At 35.9% G+C, this 21,549-nt stretch overlaps 1 protein-coding gene across 2 annotated transcripts in view; it reads right to left on the reverse strand.

The window, feature by feature from the left end:
- The window catches only part of LOC131993238 (inositol polyphosphate-5-phosphatase A), a 310,981-nt gene that overhangs the window by 5,616 nt on the left and 283,816 nt on the right, over positions 1–21,549 (reverse strand). For both annotated transcript variants that reach the window (XM_059359041.1, XM_059359042.1), the window contains exons 13-14: positions 11,950–12,061; positions 3,844–3,912 (exon numbers count right to left, since the gene is read on the reverse strand). In XM_059359041.1, the coding sequence (XP_059215024.1) occupies positions 3,844–3,912; positions 11,950–12,061 (181 nt within the window). The remainder of the gene's footprint in view (positions 1–3,843; positions 3,913–11,949; positions 12,062–21,549) is intronic.

Below are 21,549 nucleotides of genomic sequence, written 5' to 3' on the forward strand. Positions count from 1 at the left end.
GTCATAAAGCAATATATATGTAATGTGTTGCAGCATTCTATAGTTGCAACACATTCATATCCAGATGTACAGCATGTAATACAGCTGTTTCACCTTCTTGAAGTTACCAAATATAGTTCTTTGCCTGATAAAGGGTTAAATACTGTGACAGGTTGAAATATGCATGCAAGTTTTAACATATTTGAAGAGTTTATTTGCAAAAAAACAGCACATTTTTGATTAATTTTTCCTTATTGCACAATAAAATACATGACTTGGCAAAATTTTTAAAATGTGCAATGTCTTATTAAAACAACCCAACAGTCATTTGATTGATATTTCCTGCACTGCAACCCCCAAAAAACATAATTTAAGATAATATATCAAAATGGAGATATCTGTTTTTGCAATTTAACTCTTTTTTTTTTCTCCAACTATTTACCACATGGGTTATTGTCATTATTCTGCTTCAAAATGTTCTACCTGTCCATCTGATAAAACATGGTAAAAAATGAATAATAATAACAAAAAAAAAACAAAAAAATTTGAAATATCTTAACAAAACAACCCATTTGATTATTTCCTGGATTGCACCCCCTAAAAAAAAACATAATTTAGGATAATATATCAAAACAGACATATCTGTTTTTGCAAATTAACTCTTCTGAACCTCTTTTTTCCAATTATTTGCCACAGGGATTACTATTATTATTATGCTTCAAAATATTTTTCTTGTCCAACTGGTAAAATATCTTAAAAATGACTTAAACTACTTATTTAATGATAATATTGGCACTTAAACCTTTTAATAGGGAGATATTTTATCCTTAAATTGCAATAAAATCAATGCAGGTGAAAGCCTGTGTAGTATAAGTACATCTAATAATCTTTAATAACATTATTACGTCATAAAGCAATATATATGTAATGTGTTGCAGCATTCTATAGTTGCAACACATTCATGTCCAGATGTACAGCATGTAATACAGCTGTTTCTCCGTCTTGAAGTTACCAAATATAGTTATTTGCCTGATAAAGGGTTAAATACTGTGACAGGTTGAAATATGCATGCAAGTTTTAACATATTTGAAGAGTTTATTTGCAAAAAACGAGCACATTTTTGATTATTTTTCCTTATTGCACAATAAAATACATGACTTGGCAAAATTTTTAAAATGTGCAATGTCTTATTAAGACAACCCAAGAGTCATTTGATTGATATTTCCTGCACTGCACCCCCCAAAAAACATAATTTCAGATCATATATCAAAATGGAGATATCTGTTTTTGCAATTGAACTCTTTTTTTTTCTCCAACTATTTACCACATGGGTTATTGTTATTATTCTGGGCTGGCAGGACGACAGAGACACACCACAGTTAAGCTCCCATGACACACAGGTTAAACTCACATACCAGTGCAGGGCATTTTGGGGCCCCGGTGCTAACTACATTGGACATTTTTTAAACATAGCTGCTGTGATTTTAGCAGCAGTGTGTGGCGGCGAGGTGAGGGCTGCTGTCAGTGTGCTCAGGTCACCTCACACACACACATGACTGTCTATGTCACACTAAAGACCTGACTTAAGGCGCCTCTCTTTCTGTCTGACACCGCGGAGACTGGAGCGACACTGTTAAACACTTTCTATACAGTCAGACGGGAAAAAAAAAAAAAACCTCTCTGTGCTGCTCTGACCTCTTGCCCACTTTCTTTAACTTCTTACTGAAATATAAGATAAGATAAGATAAGATAAGATAGAACTTTATTAAAAAAAAAAGGAAATTCTGGTTCCCGATTGCTCCAAAGTTACAATACAATCACAATATAGGATCATATAAGAAAAACAATGATGTCAGGTAACAATAACAATTTATAATATTAATAAATAAATACACAGCTATGTTTTTTGGGGGGTGCAGTGCAGGAAATATCAATCAAATGACTGTTTTAATAAGACATTGCACATTTTTTAAATTTTTTAAATTTTGCTAAGTCGTGTATTTTATTGTGCAATGAGGAAAAATAATCAAAACTGTGCTCGTTTTTTGCAAAATAAACTCTTCAAATATGTTAAAACTTGCATGCATATTTCAACCTGTCACAGTATTTAACCCTTTATCAGGCAAAGAGCTATATTTGGTAACTTCAGGTGATATTTTGAGAAAAAAGTTGCAAATTTATTAGATTAAAGTGGCAAATCTACAAGAAAAAAAGTCGCAGATTTAAGAGATTTAAAGTGGCAAATCTGTGTGCAGAAAGTTGCCAATTTTTAGAAAAAAGTGGGAAAAAAGCAACTTTTTTCTCCCAGATTCACCACTTTAAATCTCATAAATCGGCGCATTTTTTTCTCGTAGATTTGCCACTTTAATCTCGTAAACTTTTTTCTCAAAATATTATTTTCATATGTTTTTTTTTACACATTCTGGCTGTATGTAATATCCTCCAATATTCTCTAATTTGCAAGTATTTCAACGAGTGCCCTATTAAGGGTTAAAGTGGTGAATCTGGGAGAAAAAAGTAGCTTTTTTCCCACTTTTTTCTCGTAAATCTGCGACTTTTTTCGCACAGATTTGCCACTTTAATCTAGTAAATTTGCAACTTTTTTCTCAAAATATTACCTGAAGTTACCAAATATAGTTATTTGCCTGATAAAGGGTTAAATACTGTGACAGGTTGAAATATGCATGCAAGTTTTAACATATTTGAGTTTATTTGCAAAAAAACGAGCACAGTTTTGATTATTTTTCCTTATTGCACAATAAAATACACGACTTAGCAAAATTTAAAAAATGTGCAATGTCTTATTAAAACTACCCAACAGTCATTTGATGAAAAAACATAATTTAAGATAATATATCAAAACGGAGATATCTGTTTTTGCAATTTAACTCTTTTTTTTCCAACTATTTACCACATGGGTTATTGTCATTATTCTGCTTCAAAATGTTCTACCTGTCCACCTGATAAAATATGGTAAAAACTGAATAATAATAACAAAAAAAAAAAAAAAAAAATTGAAATATCTTAACAAAACAACCCATTTGATTATTTCCTGGATTGCACCCCCTAAAAAAACATAATTTAGGATAATATATCAAAACGGACGGATCTGTTTTTGCAAAATTATTATTATGTTTAAACATATTCTTCTTGTCCAACTGGTAAAATATCTTAAAAATGACTTAAACTACTGATTTAATGATAATAATTGCACTTAAACCTTCTAATAGGGAGATATTTTATCCTTAAATTGCAATAAAATCAATGCAGGTGAAAGCCTGTGTAGTATAAGTACATTTTATAATCTTTAATAACATTATTACATTATAAAGCAATATATAATAACAAAAAAAGAAAAAGAAAAATTGAAATATCTTAACAAAACAACCCAACAGTCATTTGATTGTTATTTCCTGGATTGCACCCCCTAAAAAAAACATAATTTAGGATAATATATCAAAACGGACATATCTGTTTTTGCAAATTAACTCTTCTTTTCTCCAATTATTTGCCACAGGGATTATTATTATAATGCTAAAATATCTTAAAAATGACTTAAACTACTTATTTAATGATAATAATGGCACTTAAACCTTTTAATGGGGAGATATTTTATCCTTAAATTGCAATAAAATCAATGCAGATGAAAGCCTGTGTAGTATAAGTACATTTTATAATCTTTAATAACATTATTACGTTATAAAGCAATATATATGTAATGTGTTGCAGCATTCTATAGTTGCAACACATTCATATCCAGATGTACAGCATGAAATACAGCTGTTTCTCTGTCTTGTTCCAGTCTAGATCGGACTGACAGAACCAGAGAGAGAGAGCAGAAGTGGGCCGGGCCCCGATCATTACCTTGTGGTCCCCCATGCAGACATTGGGCCCGATGTTGTCATACACTATCGACTTCTCTTCATTTTCAGGCTGCAGACACACAAAATACAAAAAAAAAACAAGTTTCAGGGTGAAAACGTGCTGTATAATACAACCTGGTCTCACAGGAATCCGTGAAATAGCCACGGATTTGCTTAACTCAAAATCCGTGGAATAGCCACGGAATCACTCAAATTTCCGTGAAACTGACACGGATTTGGCTACAATGCAAGTTAATGCCAGTCATATCCCGTGGCTATTCCAACATACAAAGTGATTATGTACATTCACTGAGTGAATATTTAGAAAATAAAACATATATTTCTCGCTAGAAATGTGATCAAAATCCATTTTTATGCAGAAACTAAGTCAAAATATTGATTTTTTTCACTAAAAATGAGAGAACTGTCCGCCATGTTTTTTGTTCTGACCGCCGGGACCTTGAAAGTCACGTGACTTGGAACAAACCAATAGGAACAAATATCCATGGAATAGCCACGGGATAGTCGATATAGTCGAGTATATAACTTATATAATATACATTTTTTACAACACAGTTCTTAACTCTATCGAGTCTTTGGCTATTTTGTCCATTTTTGAATCCTTTTCATGTCTTTTCTTGTCTTTGTAAGTCATTTTGTGTCTTTTTTGGTAATCTTGTGTCTTTTTTGGTCATTTTATGTATTTTTTGTCATTTTGTGTCTTCTGTGGGTTTTTTTTGTTATTCTGTCTTCTCATTTTGTGTCTTTTTTGGTAATTTTGTGTCTTTTTTTTTGTCATTTGGTGTATTTTTTTGTGTCTTGTTTGGTAATTTTGTGTCTGTTGTTGTGTCTTTTTTTAGTTATTTTGTGTCTTTTTTTGGTAATTTAGTGTCTTTTTGGTAATTTTGTGTCTTTTTTAGTTATTTTGTGTCTTTTTTTGGTAATTTTGTGTCTTTTTTTTGTCATTTTGTGTCTTTTTTGGTCATTTTGTGTCTTTTTTTTAGTAACAAACCAATAGGAAAAAATATCCATGGAATAGCCACGGGATATGACTGTCATTAACTTGCATTGTAGCGAAATCCGTGTCAGTTTCACGGAAATTTGAGTGATTCCATGGCTATTCCACGGATTTTGAGTTAAGCAAATCCGTGGCTATTCCACAGATTCCTGTGAGACCAGGTTTTGTATAATATGTGTTATAATTGGTGAGAGTAAATGTTCAACGCTGTGCTGCAGCAACCAGTAAACACTCGCAGGATGCCGAGTCAGCAGCTCCACACTGTTTGTGTTTACACAGTACAATCATTACATTAACATGCGTCAGGCTTTATGACACTTTCACGGATGACAAATCAATGTAGCAGCTTCATTAAGCACAATTAGCAGGATTATGGTGGTGATTTCAAAATAAAAGTCAGTACCTAGAACGGTACGATGGTGAGATTAAAAGGGACAGTTCACCCCAAAATCAAAACTGCTTATTTTTTTTTATCTTTTACATTACTGGTGAGTTTTCCAACTGTATATATATATATATATATATATATATACATAGTTCTATGTTTGAGAGAAGACAGACATCTCTACAGCTGAGATCTCAAAACCAATAATCTACTGATATACAGCACTGAAGATAAGAGGAAAAAACTTTAAACTATTTTCTGATTCTTTGGTGAACTGTCCCTTTAAAAGTCTGTCCGTACTACAACAGCAGCTACATTAGTTTCCCTCATTTCCCCCCTTTTTTTTTGTGGTTTTAGACATTAAGATGAATTGTAGAAACCATCTAGAAAACGAGAATAAGTTTAAGGAAGTCAATAAAATCTAAATCCAGTGCAGTTTATTTCCCATTTGCATTTGATTTCTGGTTAAAACACATTTATTCTGACTCAGCCGTTCAGTTTGCAGCTCGGTATAAATAGTCAAGGGGATGAATGTGGACAAATTAAAAGTAAGCACCAGTTGTTACTGCAAGTAATTAAGGCTTTATTATGTACTTAGACACTGGAAGAGACTTCCATTAGTACAATGAAACCAATTTACACACAAGTGACCAAGAGGAAAAAATACATCTGACTCAATTATATTATAAAGTGTTTTTTTGTGCTTATTATTTATGAATAAGTCAGGAAAAACACACCAGCCTGAGTTTGTTTTGTTGCATTAAAGTGTTATTGTCACAGATCAGCAGCGCAGCATGTGATTTATGAATAACAGGAGTCTGCATTGAGCTGAATGCACCTTTAGGAAGTGTGCAGTGAAGAGAAATGAAACGCAGGAGTCATTTACAAAGTGGACATTTGCCTCTGGACCAAATACTGTGTGTGTGTGCATGTGTGTGTGTGCATGTGTGTGTGTGTGTGTGTGTGTAATCTAAGAGCCTATTTGAGGGAATCATGTTTCAATATCACTTTCTGCACACAAAGAAAGCTGTTACCCACTCACACATGAATCTGCAGACTGGAGTATAAATCACACTTGTCTGGTTGAACTAAAGACTTTTTAAACAGCACACACACACACACATATACACACATTCTTGTACTTCTATCTTTGTGAGGACCCTCATTGGAACAGTGAATTCCCTTGCAAGGTTATAATAGTTTTGGATTTTTCACCAGTTTTAATTTTGTTGTGAATTTTTGTTAGTTTTAATGAGTTTTTAGAGTGAGTTTGCTAGTTTAGTTTAGTTTTTATGTTTTTGAAATGCTTTAGTTTTAGTTTAGTTTTTATCAGTTGTAGTTTTTTGTAATGGGGTATTTGTTGGGTGGGAGATTAAAAGAGGTCACAGTAACTTTTGTCTTTATTTCCTTTGTCTTATCCAGCTTCATTATGTATGAAAAAAGTTGACAATGACGAAAACGAAGGACATTTTCACTATAATTTTAGTGAGTTTTGTAACCACACAATACAGTTTCAGTTAATTTTTTAAACTCTAATTTTTGAGAGGACCGGCCAAAATGTCCTCACTTTGCAAAAATGTCCTCACTCTGTTGGTTAAAAACGTTTCCTGGTCCTCACTATGTTGGAAGTACAAGAACACACACACACACACACACAGAGGACAGGGTGGTGGGTGCCTGCAGTTCGGTGAGCTGCACTGGCGCCTCAGAAGAAAGAGACAGAGAGCTTGAGAATGAACCATAAAGCGAAATCCAAATTAACTTCAGACCAATCCAGCGGCGTTGCGGGGTCACCTCACTCTACCTTTCCCTGGCGGGCCACGCACCGGCACCTCTCTATTTGTCTGGCAGCCCGGGGCCCCCGAGCCGCTGCCTCCCGGAGCCCCGAGATACATTCATCAAACACACACTTGATAATTTACAAAGGCAGCATAAAATTGTGGATTTTCGGGCTGCATAATCTTTAGACAGATAAACAAATTACCCGGGGCCTCTCCGGCAGAGAGGGAGCGCTCGCTCGGCTAAACATTCATTACCGGCGCTCCCGGAGCTGGTGCCGCGCCGCACAGCCAGCGGGCAACCTTTGGCGTGTTAGGGCTCGGCAAGCAGAAAATAACATGATGGCGAGTTAACCGACCGTGCCATGATAGATGACGCCGCACGCCGGGGCTGTTTACGGGCCTATGTCTCAACAATCTGTAACGCTGGGAGCCAGAGAGTGTGTGTGCTCAGTGAATCATCAGCCAATCTGCGAACACACTAACTGTTCCACTCTGTCCCCGCATTACAAGCAATTAGCCGGTGCTTGAGGGGAAGGAAAGCAAACAACGGGCCAGCTGTGTGTGTGAGAATCACTTTTTACATCATTCTGACACATTAACTGGGTGAAATAAACTGGCTGTTACTGCGCTCTAATGCAGTTGTTGTGGTAACACTCTCTATGAAGACTACATCTACGTATAGTGCATTATGAGCGCATTCATAGTGAATTATAATGCTCATTATAATCAATCATAATGCATTATGACTGCACTCATAAACACATATAAAGCTTCATGATGCACTATATCAACAGTTATAAATATAGCTTATAATGACTTATAAATCCAAGTGTCTTATGAGTGCTCCTGACTGGTTATAAACTACAGGCTGACTGATGAGGCTTATAATACATTACAACTACTCATACCCCTCTATACACACACCTCAACAATCAATTGTTATAAGGACTCATAGGATGCCATAAGTGTAATTCTCTATATTTGGTATCTGATGAAATGACTTATGATGCAGCATAGCTTCTTTTAAATGCATGAAAATGTGTTACACTTTACTTAACGCCAACAATGAAACATCATGATTAGCTATACTGCATTATAGATGTGTCTATATGAACCTCACTTTACTTAAAGCATACATTGATCATTTATTTATACTTATGGCATCCTATGAGTCCTTATAACAATTGATTGTTGAGGTGTGTGTATAGAGGGGTATGAGTTGACTGGTTATAAACTACAGGCTGACTGATGAGGCTTATAATACATTACAACTACTCATACCCCTCTATACACACACCTCAACAATCAATTGTTATAAGGACTCATAGGATGCCATAAGTATAAATAAATGATCAATGTATGCTTTAAGTAAAGTGAGGTTCATATAGACGCATCTATAATGCAGTATAGCCAACAATGAAACATCATGATTAGCTATACTGCATTATAGATCATTATCAGTCAGCCTGTAGTTTATAACCAGTCAAGAGCACTCATAAGACACTTGGATTTATAAGTCATTATAAGCTATATTTATAACTGTTGATATAGTGCATCATGAAGCTTTATATGTGTTTATGAGTGCAGTCATAATGCATTATGATTGATTATAATGAGCATTATAATTCACTATGAATGCGCTCATAATGCACTATAGATGTAGTCTTCATAGAAAGTGTTACCGTTGTTGTTGTTGCAGTGCGGCTTCAGTCGGCGGAGAAGAAAGATCAGGAAGGAATTTGTCATTTGTGCTGGACAAAAGAAAGGCAAACTTCCTGCGCGGCCTCCTGCTGAGACCTCTACCTGCTGAAAACTCTCTCTACTGTTACTAGTATTGGTTTGGGAGTCTAAAATGATAGAAAATCAGGGTTCCCACTCTTTCTAGGACTTTTTCCAGGAGTTTTTCTTGACAATATAAGACAGAACTTTCTCACAAAAGGTCATATAATCTGTATCCTGTTAGCCCTGTAGCATTGTTCACACTTAGCTCCCAGTATATTACTGGTATAAAGCTTTATGCACCATTAGTGATTTTCACAATTGTCCTTTGCCTTGTTACACATGCAAAGGTAATGCTGGAATAGACAGCATTACCTAAACAGGAAATTCTAAATTAAAAAGACAGTTTGCAGAATCAAACCATTAAATTAAAGCCATTTGGATTAAATGTTTAGGAATAATTGGTCAACACTAACTACTTCAGGAAAACTGAAAATATTTGAAGCAGAATTTTGATGCTGTGGTTTTTTTTTTGTTTTTGTTTTGCCACCTTTTCAACTTTTCATATCTGTTTATCTTACTACTTCGTTTCTCCCTTCCTCCTACCCTCATTGTCAGTCGAACTGTGGCCAAACAAAAACTAAAAAAAACAAAAATGTGACAACTCTTACCGGTCTCAATATGTAGTGTCCATATTAAACTCTTTTTTTTTTTTTTAGCATTTTAAAGGAGGTCCCCTTTTTCTTAATCTGTCCAGTTTCCAGCTGTTCATGAAAAAAAGAGCCCATTTGCAACTAAAAAACTATTGTTTGTTAGTAAACAAATCACCTGCAAAAGCTGAAAAAATGTTAAAGCGTAAACAAGTCGGGGACATAAATGTGTTATCTGCAATGATACCAACTTCACTCACAACACAGACATACAGGCATTTTCTCTAAAAATCACCAAATCACACATGAGCCCATGCTGGGAATGTTCCTGAACATCTCAGGGACAGACTGCATGTGAGAAAAGATCAATAAGTAATATTCAGGTGTCTTACTTCTCTATTGTCTTTCACTTAGTTAGAAGCATTTGAAGGCGGCAACCTTTTTATTGTGTGCAAGACTAAAAAGTTCTTCTTTGACAGCTTTGGGAGCTGAATGAAGCTGAGACATTTGAATGTGTCCTCAAGTCATTTTAAGTCAAAGATTTGGTGTTTTTACCCAAACATTAGCAGAACTGGAGTTTCATTAAAAGGCTTGCACGGTAACATTTGCTAATTTATCTTGACAACAACGGCTCTGCTGTCTGTCTGGGAGTTACATTGTCGGCTCATTAACCATTAAGTTTAGTGTTTTGCACAAAACCAAATGAAAACTTATCAGCATAACAATAGTCAGATAGCTATCTGGCTAATTTCCACTGGGTTTCCATTAACCCATTGACGCCTAAAACGCCTGTAAAACCTCTAGGCGATTTTTAAATAAGCCCCTAAAACCTGAAGTTTTTCTGGAAATTCTACAGAAGTGTGAACTCTTCTACTAAATAATGGATTTTTCAGCCTCTGTAGCAGGTAGAAATGAAATTCCAAAAGTATTTGAGAGCTTATACAAATACTACAAAATGACGTATCCGCTTTCCAGGCTTCAATGGGTTAAGAAAAATACAGTTGAAGCAGAAAAAAATGCTGCAATTGCATTCCACGTGTGGTCTGGTGTGCAGCTAGATTGGCTGATATGTGAGTCAGAATGAAAAGATGCATTTTCCCATTTGACGTATCATACATACAGCTAATCCTCCCAATAATCCAGTTTCAAACACAATCTGCACTTAGGTTAACCTAGCCAAGTGTGTGGCTAAAATGCATGTTAAAATAGTCCAGGGCAGCATAGGTTACTTCTATGTTTTTGCAGGTTTTCCAGGTTGCATGGGAACCCTTAAAACAGCAGTCAGGGCAGGTTTTAACTAATCAAAAGCAGTTATTATTGAAAACAGGAAAACAAATCTGGGGAAACTTTGCAAAGCTGCACGGCAGATCTCTAAGTAATCCAGCAAACAGAGAAGGAGGAGAGGATCGAGGTGGCAGATTGGCTGCAGTTTACAATGCTGGGATGGATTTGAAGCCGAGCGGGGCCCTGCGGGGCTCCACTCTGAGGACGGAGACAGATCTGAGGCTTTATGAAGAAGATGGGGCCTGGAACTCTATAAGTGGTGGGATATATATACTGTCTGGGTGGACCCATGGCTTAGCGCTCCAAATTAACATTCACAGACACCTCATCCTCCCATCTGGTGGTGACACGGGGCGGGAGGCTAATGTGGAGCAAGGACGATAGAGTTGTAGAAAGAAAGGCTGAGACGTTTTTAAAGACACCTGTTTTTATCAACCTGGTCTCACAGAAATCCGTGAAACTGACACGGATTTCGCTACAATGCAAGTTAATGACAGTCATATCCCGTGGCTATTCCATGGATATTTGTTCCTATTGGTTTGTTCCAAGTCACGTGACTTTCAAGGTTCCAGCGGTCGGAACAAAAAACATGGCGGACAGTTCTCTCATTTTTAGTGAAAAAATCAATATTTTGACTTTGTTTCTGCATAAAAATGGATTTTGATCACATTTCTAGCGAGAAATATATGTTTTATTTTCTAAATATTCACTCAGTGAATGTACATAATCACTTTGTGGTGAAGATCTCGCCAGAAAAAAATGACTGTCATTAACTTGCATTGTAGCGAAATCCATGTCCGAAATTTGAGCGATTCCGTGGCTATTCCACGGATTTTGAGTTAAGCGAAATCCGTGGCTATTTCACGGATTTCTGTGAGACCATGTTGGTTTTTATGTTGAGGGAGGAGTGGGGACATTTGGATTATAAATATAAAGGAATGCACTGCAAAAAAAAAAAAGTTGGGTGAACTCAAAATTAGCTAGCATCAGTTAGCCGCTAGTATCAGTTAGCCGCTAGCATCAGTTAGCCAACTTAAAGATATAAGTAACAACAACTCACCAACTTGTTTTTGAGCAGACAACTGGCTTCCTTTGTTGTGCTAACTTACATTATTGCCCTAAATGTCAATAATTTATATTTCCAAGTTTTACCAACTTAAATCACTGTTTTAGGCCAAAAAATACAAGTTGGCTTTTTTTGCAGTGTGTGACTTTGGAAAGCAATCAAAAGATTCACAGATTGGATCCAACATGGCAGGTCTGGTCTTACCTTTAAGACCAGTTCTCTGGCAGAGGGAGACAAGAGGATCCGGTCACACCAGGCGGGGCATCTGGTGTTCATGTACTGCTTCCCCTGACTGCTGTCTTCACTGTACGGATAACTGAAGAGAGAAAAAAACACAATCAGAAAACAGAAAAAACAAGTCTTTTTAATTTAGTGTTTGAAACGAGTGAATATTAAATATTATTAATCTTCTCTGCTGCCCATTTTTGTAGTTGTTTTTCCATCCCTTTGCAGTTGTGTTTCTCCTTTTCATTGTTAAAATTAAGATAAGACAGAACTTGAGATAAATAAAGTCTATCTATCTATCTATCTATCTATCTATCTATCTATCTATCTATCTATCTATCTATCTATCTATCTATCTATCTATCTATCTATCTATCTATCTATCTATCTATCTATCTATCTATCTGTTGTTTGTCTCGACTGTGTGTTCATGCTGTTTGTTTGTTGTTTTTTTCCTGTGCGACTATGCATGTAGGTCTGGGTGTGTTTATGTGTTTATCTAAACTGGGCATTTTGAATTGTACATATTGTTCTTTTTATATTTATATTTTTATAGACTCTTAAATGTTGCATTTACTGGAGAGCACTTTGAATTTCGTTGTACATGTGACAATGACAAATAAAGACCTATTCTATTCTATCTATCTATCTATCTATCTATCTATCTATCTATCTATCTATCTATCTATCTATCTATCTATCTATCTATCTATCTATCTATCTATCTATCTATCTATCCATCCATCCATCCATCCATCCATCCATCCATCCATCCATCCATCCATCCATCCATCCAACTTTATTAATCCCGAAGAAAATTCTGGTTCCCGATTGCTCCAAAGTTACAAAAACAATCACAATATAGGATAATATAAGAACAGTGAAACAATGAACTAAATAGGCAACAATAACAATATAAAATGTAAATATAACAATATTTTAAAATAAAGTGTCTAAGGAGTAAAGTAAGTAAAGTGCAGATGACATGGCAGGATGTAATATACATATATATTGTCTTTTTTTAAATAATTCTACATCTTTTTTTCGTAATTTTGTGTCTTTTGGTCATTTTGTGTCTTTTTTTGGTCATTTTATGTCTTTTTTTTGTCATTTTGTGTCTTTTTTTGGTCATTTTGTGTCTTTTTTGGTCATTTTGTGTGTTTTTTTAAATAATTCTGTGTCTTTTTTAAATAATTCTGTGTCTTTTGGTCATTTGATGTCTTTTTTGGTCATTTTGTGTCTTTTTATGGTCATTTTGTGTCTTTCTTTAAAGTGAGTACAGTGCAGATGACATGGCAGGATGTAATATACAGATATATTGCACATGATAATGAACATAATATAGTCTGTGGTGTTGAAAATGATAAGAAAACGATATTTCAGAAAAGTAGAATTTATACACTTTTGTATCCACTTGATTTTCTAGCAAAGTGCTGCACGGGGACAAGAGAGGAAAACCAACGAGGAAGGCCGTAAATATGATTTGTACGAGTAATAAATATGAGACGTCACGTCATCAGAGATCAAAGGAAACAGGAGGCCCATAAGTATGACCAATCATCTGAGTCAAGTCTTGTATCAACACACATGGATGGCTCAATCAGAGCCGGCGTTCTCTGCCAACTGTACAGGTTGGGAGGAAGAACGAGAGAAAAAAAGAATAAGAGCGATTCAGTCGGAGCGAGCCAGAGGGAGATTCAGTTGCCCATATGTATAGCTCCATCCCTACAGGGTCATCAAAAAGAGATTAGGTGCCGCAGCAAATGGCCATGAGAGATTGTATCTTGGAACAGCAGGGAACAATCGCATGATTTAAGCGCCGGCAGGGCTGGAAGTCGGGCGGAGAGCCACGGAGCTGATACAGATTTACATTGTTGAGAATTCAATTTGCGCCTCCGGCTCATCAAACTGCTTCAGATTTACACGCCACCAATCCAATTTGTTTGTCGGCGCTCATCAGGATGTAAGACCGGGCTTACGTACTGTAATACCAATCCAATTTGCTCCTTCAGTGCCACACGTGCTAACCGTAGCATAACACAAAGAGGCTCTTCTGCGAGCACGGTGATACCCTAATGATAAAATAAACACACACATCGGGCCTTCGATTCATCACACTTGCCAAGCTCTGATAGCTTAATTGGACTTTGTGCAAAGGCAGAATGCATTTTATAAGCATTTGGTTGTGGTTGCTTTGTATGTATATGCGTGCATTGAAATATCTATTTGATTACTGCTGCTCCAGCTGCAACTGCAACTGTTACTAATAACCTTTAACCACCGAAATGAGTGCACATATGCAGGTTTTTAAACAGCCACTATGAATAAAAATGCCTTTTTTGTGTTTCTTTTTCTTCTTTTTCTTGTGTTTGGCACATTCAATGTCAAAAAAATGCTGGAAAACAAGCTAGTGAAGAGTAGAGGGCAGCATGGAGGTGAGTGGAAATTTATTTTTTAAATATTTGTTAAATATCTCTTGTAAACTCGGTGACTTATTTGGCACTTTGTTTGCTCGGATGGTGATTATCGGATGGAACTTTTGGCTGAGATGACGAACTAAAAAATAAGGATGGGCTTTTGGAAGAAACCTGCCAACTCTATTATCTACAACGTTAGCAATCAATTAATTGATTAATTGCTGCATGCATACATGGGCAAAATAAAAGATATACATATATATGGTGATATGCATAAGCCTGTTTTGAAAACGGACGCTTTTATTTTGAAAGGACGAAAAGAGACTTGATTCTGTCGATCATAAAACTAACACAAGTGAGATTAAACTGTAAAGATAACATCAAGGAGTTCAATGTTTTATGTTTTAGACCCCAGAGAGGCATGAGGTTAGTTTTCTGTATTAATTTCATTTTACTTAAGATATTCGATAAAATGTATTAAATATAAATGCGTCCTTGATTTTGAGGCAGTTGTTTAAGTAACTTTAATATAAAAATGTTTGAGATATAATCTACTTATTTTGATCACATTAAATATAATCTTTATGTGTATGTAATTCTAAATCAAGAGAATTTTGAATGAATCCAACACAATAGAATTAAAATACTAAATTACTTAAAAAAGACACAAAATGACCCAAAAATACACAAAATTACTTTAAAAAAGACACAAAATGATTAGAAAAAGACATAAAATTACCAAAAAAAGACACAAAATTACCAAAAAAGACAAAAAATTACCAAAAAAAGACAAAAAATTATTTTAAAGAGACAAAATTACCAAAAAAGACAAAAAATTTCCCAAAAAAGACACAAAATTACCAAAAAAAGACACAAAATTACCCAAAAAATGTATGTAATTCTAAATCAAGAGAATTTTGAATGAATCCAACACAATAGAATTAGTCCGTTTTTAATTGACAGGCACTTCCTGTTAAGTTGTTATTAACTCAACTTGTAACGTAGTTAGATTTAATTAATAATATTGCGTGCAATCTGTTGCCTCAATTTTATTGACTAGCTATTGTTTATCTTTTTTTTTTCCAGTGGTAAAGAGGTTTAATACTGCCACAGCTTCTGGTTCTTACTAACAGAACATTATTTCTCTGTGTGCCCACATCATTTCAACCTAAAATGCACCTTGCAATGAGACTTGCAAATGGCAAAAATCCCACAATGCTGCCAGACTTTAATGTTTCATCTTAACGGAAATGATAAAGACTTGGGTTTAGAGGCGCCCCAGTGACCAGGAGGTGAAGGCACAGACCATGAACCGCAACGCCCCCCGTTTGTATGCAAGCGGGGACCTTTGTGTGTCTGTCTTCATGTCACCCTTCTCTGCTCTTAAATCTCAAAGTACACTGATACAGCAGCTCCAACAGATCACCATCAGTTCTACACCAGCAGCCAAAACAAGTCTTTTTAATTCACGCTGAGTGTTTGAAACGAGTGAATATTAGATATTATTAATCTTCTCTGCTGCCCATTTTTGTAGAAAAACAACTAACTAAATAGGCAACAATAACAATATAAAATGTAAATATAACAATATTTTTTTATAAGTGTCTAAGGAGTAAAGTGAGTAGAGTGCAGATGAGCATGGGCCTCAAACTTGCGGCCCGCGGGCCAATTGCAGCCCTCGTGACGATATTTTGTGGCCCCCACCTTGATATGAAAGTTTAATGTGAGTTTTATATGAATGGCACTTTACCGTGTTGTGTGTGGAAGGTCCCTTTAATTACTTTTTTGGGTAATTTTGTGTCTTTTTTTGGTAACTTTTTTTCTTTTTTTTAATAATTTTGTGTCTTTTTTAAATAATTTTGTGTCTTTTTTTGGTAATTTTGTGTCTTTTTCTGGTCATTTTGTGTCTTTTTTAAATAATTCTGTGTCTTTTTTGGTAATTTTGTGTCTTTTTTGGTAATTTTGTGGTAATTTTGTGTCTTTTGGTCATTTTGTGTCTTTATTTGTCATTTTGTGTCTTTTTTTGGTCATTTTGTGTCTTTTTTTTTCATTTTGTGTCTTTTTTGTCATTTTGTGTCTTTTTTTGGTCATTTTGTGTCTTTTTTTGTCCATTTCGATACTGCCTCCAGCGGCCCCCAGGTAATTTGTAGTTTGAGACCCCTGCTTTAAAGGATTACCAAATTCTCCCTACAGTACTCCTTCAGGAGTGGGACACTGATATTCTAACAAATTGTGAACACAAACTTCATGTGTGAGAGTGTGAGGGTGATGAATGGGGTTAAGGCTGGGGCACACACACACACACACACACACACACACACACACACACACAGATCCCCCCCACCAGGTGTACAAACAGACCTGCGGAGAGCTACTTAGAGAAGTTCCCTGCCTCCAATTAGCATTAATAGCACTTAAACCATGGGGGAAATGCATGGGGGTTTTGGTATGCTAATCGGAGAGCTAAAGAAGTGATCCTGGGATAAAAGAGAGCACGAAGAATAGGATGAGTGAAACAGAGATAGACAGGGAGGCAGAAGAGAGGGGATAAAGACGGATCAGACAGAAAGAGCCAAAGTGAGGGTGGAAAAGAGCAAAAAGTCTTCAAAGGGCTGGAGGAGCTGCTCCACTTCAGGGTGGCCTGGCTGCTCCTGAAGGCTTCCTGAGGGACGGTCCCTGGCCTCAAACAGCCTGTGAACAATCCTCCTATCAGGGACTCTGTTATAGCTTTATTGACTAACAAGCCCGGGGTCATTTTGGTGTTAAAGAGATTGAGAGAAAATCAAGTTTTCCCCCTCACCTCCTTCAAACAATGAACTCCTTCGGCTGATAGCGAACTTCCACCGAGCTACTTCAACAACAAAAACTTTGCTATCGTTCAGTCATTTTTGATGACAGCCAGCCCATTGTAAAAAGCTGATTAAAAATACTCAACAGTGGCCATTAAAGAGCTATTCTGCCCTGACCCTGTGTGTGCAGGTTTAGGTGGTTGGCCTCTCTGTTTCACCGCACCCTCCGCTGGCTCCGATACAGATAACAAGTCTTAATGCAACAGCAAACAGTGGAATGGCGCGCTGGGGCCAAAGTGATTAATGTGTCCGATTAGCGAGCTCACAAACTTATCAGGGAAGGTAAACGGTCCGAGAGGGCGTGTGGGCTGGAGGCCGTCAGCTCATATCAGACCCTTATTGCCCACAGAAAGACTAATTACACTAATTAATGGGCCGAGCTGATAACTCCAACTATTGTGTACCTGTAAAGGAGGAGAGCTGCACTTCCAAGGTATCCACACACATTACATACTGTACACACTGTGGCTATAATATGTTATAACCTGTAGTGGAAAGCAAGGTTATTATAGTTAACGAAAACTAACGAAATAACGAAAACTAGAATTGAAAAAAGATTTTCGTTAACTGAAATAAAAATAAAAAGTTTTTAAAAAAACGATAACTAACTGAAACTGTATTGCGTGGTTACAAAACTAACTAAAACTAACTAAAATTATAGTGAAAATGTCCTTAGTTTTAGTTTTTTCATTCATAATTCAGTGTTTCTATTTGAACATGCAACACATGGTGAATATGTTTACTGAGACTGGGATGTCTACAATTGAACCAAAATTCAAAACACCCAGAACTGTAAGAGTTAATAACCTTATTGGGGCTGAGATGGATAAACCAAAGGAAATGAAGGCAAAATTTATTATGACCACTTTGAATCTGGCACCCAACACATAGCCCATTACAAAAAAACTAAAACTAACACTAAAACTAAACTAAAACTAAGCATTTTCAAAAAATAAAAACTAAACTAAAACTAGAAAACTCACTCTAAAAACTAACTAAAACTAACTGAATTTGAAAACAAAAATTCACAACGAAATTAAAACTAAAACTAATGAAAAATCCAAAACTATTATAACCTTGGTGGAAAGTAACTAAGTACATTTACTCAAGTACTGAACTTAAGTACAGTTTTGAGGTACTTGTACTTTACTTGAGAATTTCCATTTTATGTAACTTTAGACTTCTACTTCACTACATTTTAAGTTAATATTGTACTTTTTTACTCGACCACAGGGGTGTCAAACTCTGGCTCGCGGGCCAAATTTGGCCCGCAGTGTAATTTTATTTGGCCCGTGAGGCAATACCAAATTATTATATTATTATTGTACTATAAAAGCTGACCCGCCGGTATTATACGGCGCATTTACCGCTAATACTAGATTTATTATTGTTATTTTATTTTTAAATGTATTAACCTGTTGAAAAACTTTTTGATATTTAAATCAGAAGGATGCAAATAGAAAAGAAAAGCATACGATTTTTATTTAATTTTTATTTAATAAATTAATGACATTGATGTGTTTTTTATTTGAAATTTGATTTTGCATGTCTGCAATATTTAGTTATATATTGTATGTTTATAAGCGTTGCTGGTTCCATATTTAATGTCCAAAAAAACATCCCAAAAAAGTAGAATAATAATTAAACAAGAAAAAAGACGTGTGGAGAAAACACAGGCAGAGTCTTTGCTAATACACCTCCACACACTTCTAGGAGGTTGTAAATGATAACTGAGAGGGATAAGATGTATTATTAGACTCTGCCTGTGTTTTCTCCAATCTTTTTTCTTGTTTAATTATTATTCTACTTTTCTGGGATGTTTTTTTTGGACACACAGCCAAGAAAATAGTGGTAACAGCGCCAAAAACACACATTTATTGAGGCAAAAATAACAAACAGACTTTACTTAAGACTGAATCTTAAGCTTCTATTTGAATGTTGTTGAAAGTTTACAGACAATAAATCCCTTTCAAGGCGCCAGCATCACTGTAGAGTTCGTTTTAACTCTGTCTCTTTTTTAATTTCTCTAAGATATACAGTATGCACCATCAGGACTCTGGACAATATGTCAGCCGTCTCACCTGTTATTGCGCGACTGTCACCAAATTATTCTCTTTGAGACGTGGGAACTTTTCTTTATTGAGCAACCCTGCATTTCATGGCTTCATTTTGTTGTTATTTTTCTTCTTTCTCTTTAATTTTACAACTTTCAGTAATCAAAAACTCATTAATGGTGGTGCAGAATGCATCAAATTCAGAATGAGTGTATGTATTTAGAAAAAATGTACATTCAAGAAAAGAAGAAGTTGAAGAAGTGATGCCTCTTCACCAAGTAAAAAAGGAGAAAAGAGAAAAGTTTGAGCCACCAGTGTGCTGATGAAATATTGGTCTTGGCCACTGGTGTTTACAGTTTTTACAGCAATCACCTCTTGTGTAAAGTTGACATAAGAATCCTGCTTTCCTGCTCGCTCCACTGTTCTTTTGTTGCTCCTGACCACATCCGAGATGATCCATGTGTGTGCGGTCGCACATTGAGACCCTCCAGCAGCCATTGAGAGCTCATTCATTCATGCTTGGTTTGGGGTTTAATGTTTGACTTGGCTGCTGACACATTACTCACATGTGTTCCGGCCGCTGTCAGCTTGTTTGTCTTGCAACAGTAAAAACTGCCGAGGTGAGCGTGGGCCCGACCTATAGTGTGTCACCCAGCCTCACCCAGCAGAGGGAGAGGCTGGGTGACATATATATTACTGTACTGTACAAGCTACTGGATCTATCACACTTTATGTGAAGAAAAAGTGCATTAACCTCTCATATGTGGACATTTAATTTTAGGTTTGCTAGACCTTATACACTGCAAAAAAAGTCAACTTGTATTTTTTTGGCTTAAAACAATGATTTAAGTTGGTATAACTTGGAAATATAAATTATTGACATTTAGCGCAATAATGTAAGTTAGCACAACAAAGGAAGCCAGTTGTCTGCTCAAAAACAAGTTGGTGGGTTGTTGTTACTTATATCTTTAAGTTGGGGTTCACAACAAGGGACAATAGTTCTGATAACTCTTATTTCCTTGTTGGGAAATGCGGGAAAGCGGTGAAATTCGTTCATTAGCGAAAGCTAGCGGCTAACTGATGCTAGCGGCTAACTGATGCTAGCGGCTAACTGATGCTAGCGGCTAACTGAAGTGGGGAGTGGGAAAATGGGAAAAAATGGGAATAAAAAGTTTTATACACTGGTGAATTAATTGTGTTTTATAGTAAAATAAACCCTTTTTTTAAACTACTTCCTGTTCAAAGACAATGCTTAGTTTTTGTACTTATCAGGTTCAACTAATTCAAAATATCTAGGCGAAACTAACAATAAATACTAAACAAAAGCTTGGGTCTCAGGAGGTTAAATGTGGGTTAAGATGTTGTTTATTGTTTTACTGTTTTTAGTATTTTATTGTTTTCATTGTTTTTATTTATACCTATTTGTGTATGATTTATTCTATTCTAATAACTGTACAGCACTTTGGTCAACTGAGGTTGTTTTTAAATGTGCTTTATAAATAGACTTTGACTTGACTTGACTTGAGGTACTTGTACTTTACTTGAGTATTTCCATTTTATGCAACTTTAGACTTCTACTTCACTACATTTTAAGTTAATATTGTACTTTTTACTCTACCACATTTAGCTGACAGCGGCCAGAAAACCCACCCAAAGACTCACTCTTGGCCTGGATAAACCCAGCCCAGAATTCCATGTCCCACGTTGTCTTATCGTCCCATCAAAAGCTATTACCTTGTCTACATAATGACACATAAGTGACAGGCTAGACAGTGGCCTGTTCGGGTGCTGAGTATTTAATGAGGGCAATATAAACTTGGGAATATAGGTAGGTCAGGAAGCCAAAGATAAAAGTCATAGTAACAGTGGCATTAGTTCAAGGGTGGTAAAAAAAAAGCCAACATGGTCTCACAGGAATCCGTGAAATAGCCACGGATTCGCTTAACTCAAAATCCGTGGAATAGCCACGGAATCACTCAAATTTCCGTGAAACTGACACGGATTTGGCTACAATGCAAGTTAATGACAGTCATATCCCGTGGCTATTCCAACATACAAAGTGATTATGTACATTCACTGAGTGAATATTTAGAAAATAAAACTTATATTTCTCGCTAGAAATGTGATCAAAATCCATTTTTATGCAGAAACTAAGTCAAAATATTGATTTTTTCACTAAAAATGGACACAAACCAATAGGAAGTTCCAAAAAAGTGCTGGATCCTTCATTCCCATAATTCAACGCAGCAGCGTATATCC

The sequence above is a fragment of the Centropristis striata genome, chromosome 20 (genome assembly GCF_030273125.1).
Source record: "Centropristis striata isolate RG_2023a ecotype Rhode Island chromosome 20, C.striata_1.0, whole genome shotgun sequence".
In the NCBI taxonomy this organism is placed as follows: domain Eukaryota; kingdom Metazoa; phylum Chordata; class Actinopteri; order Perciformes; family Serranidae; genus Centropristis; species Centropristis striata.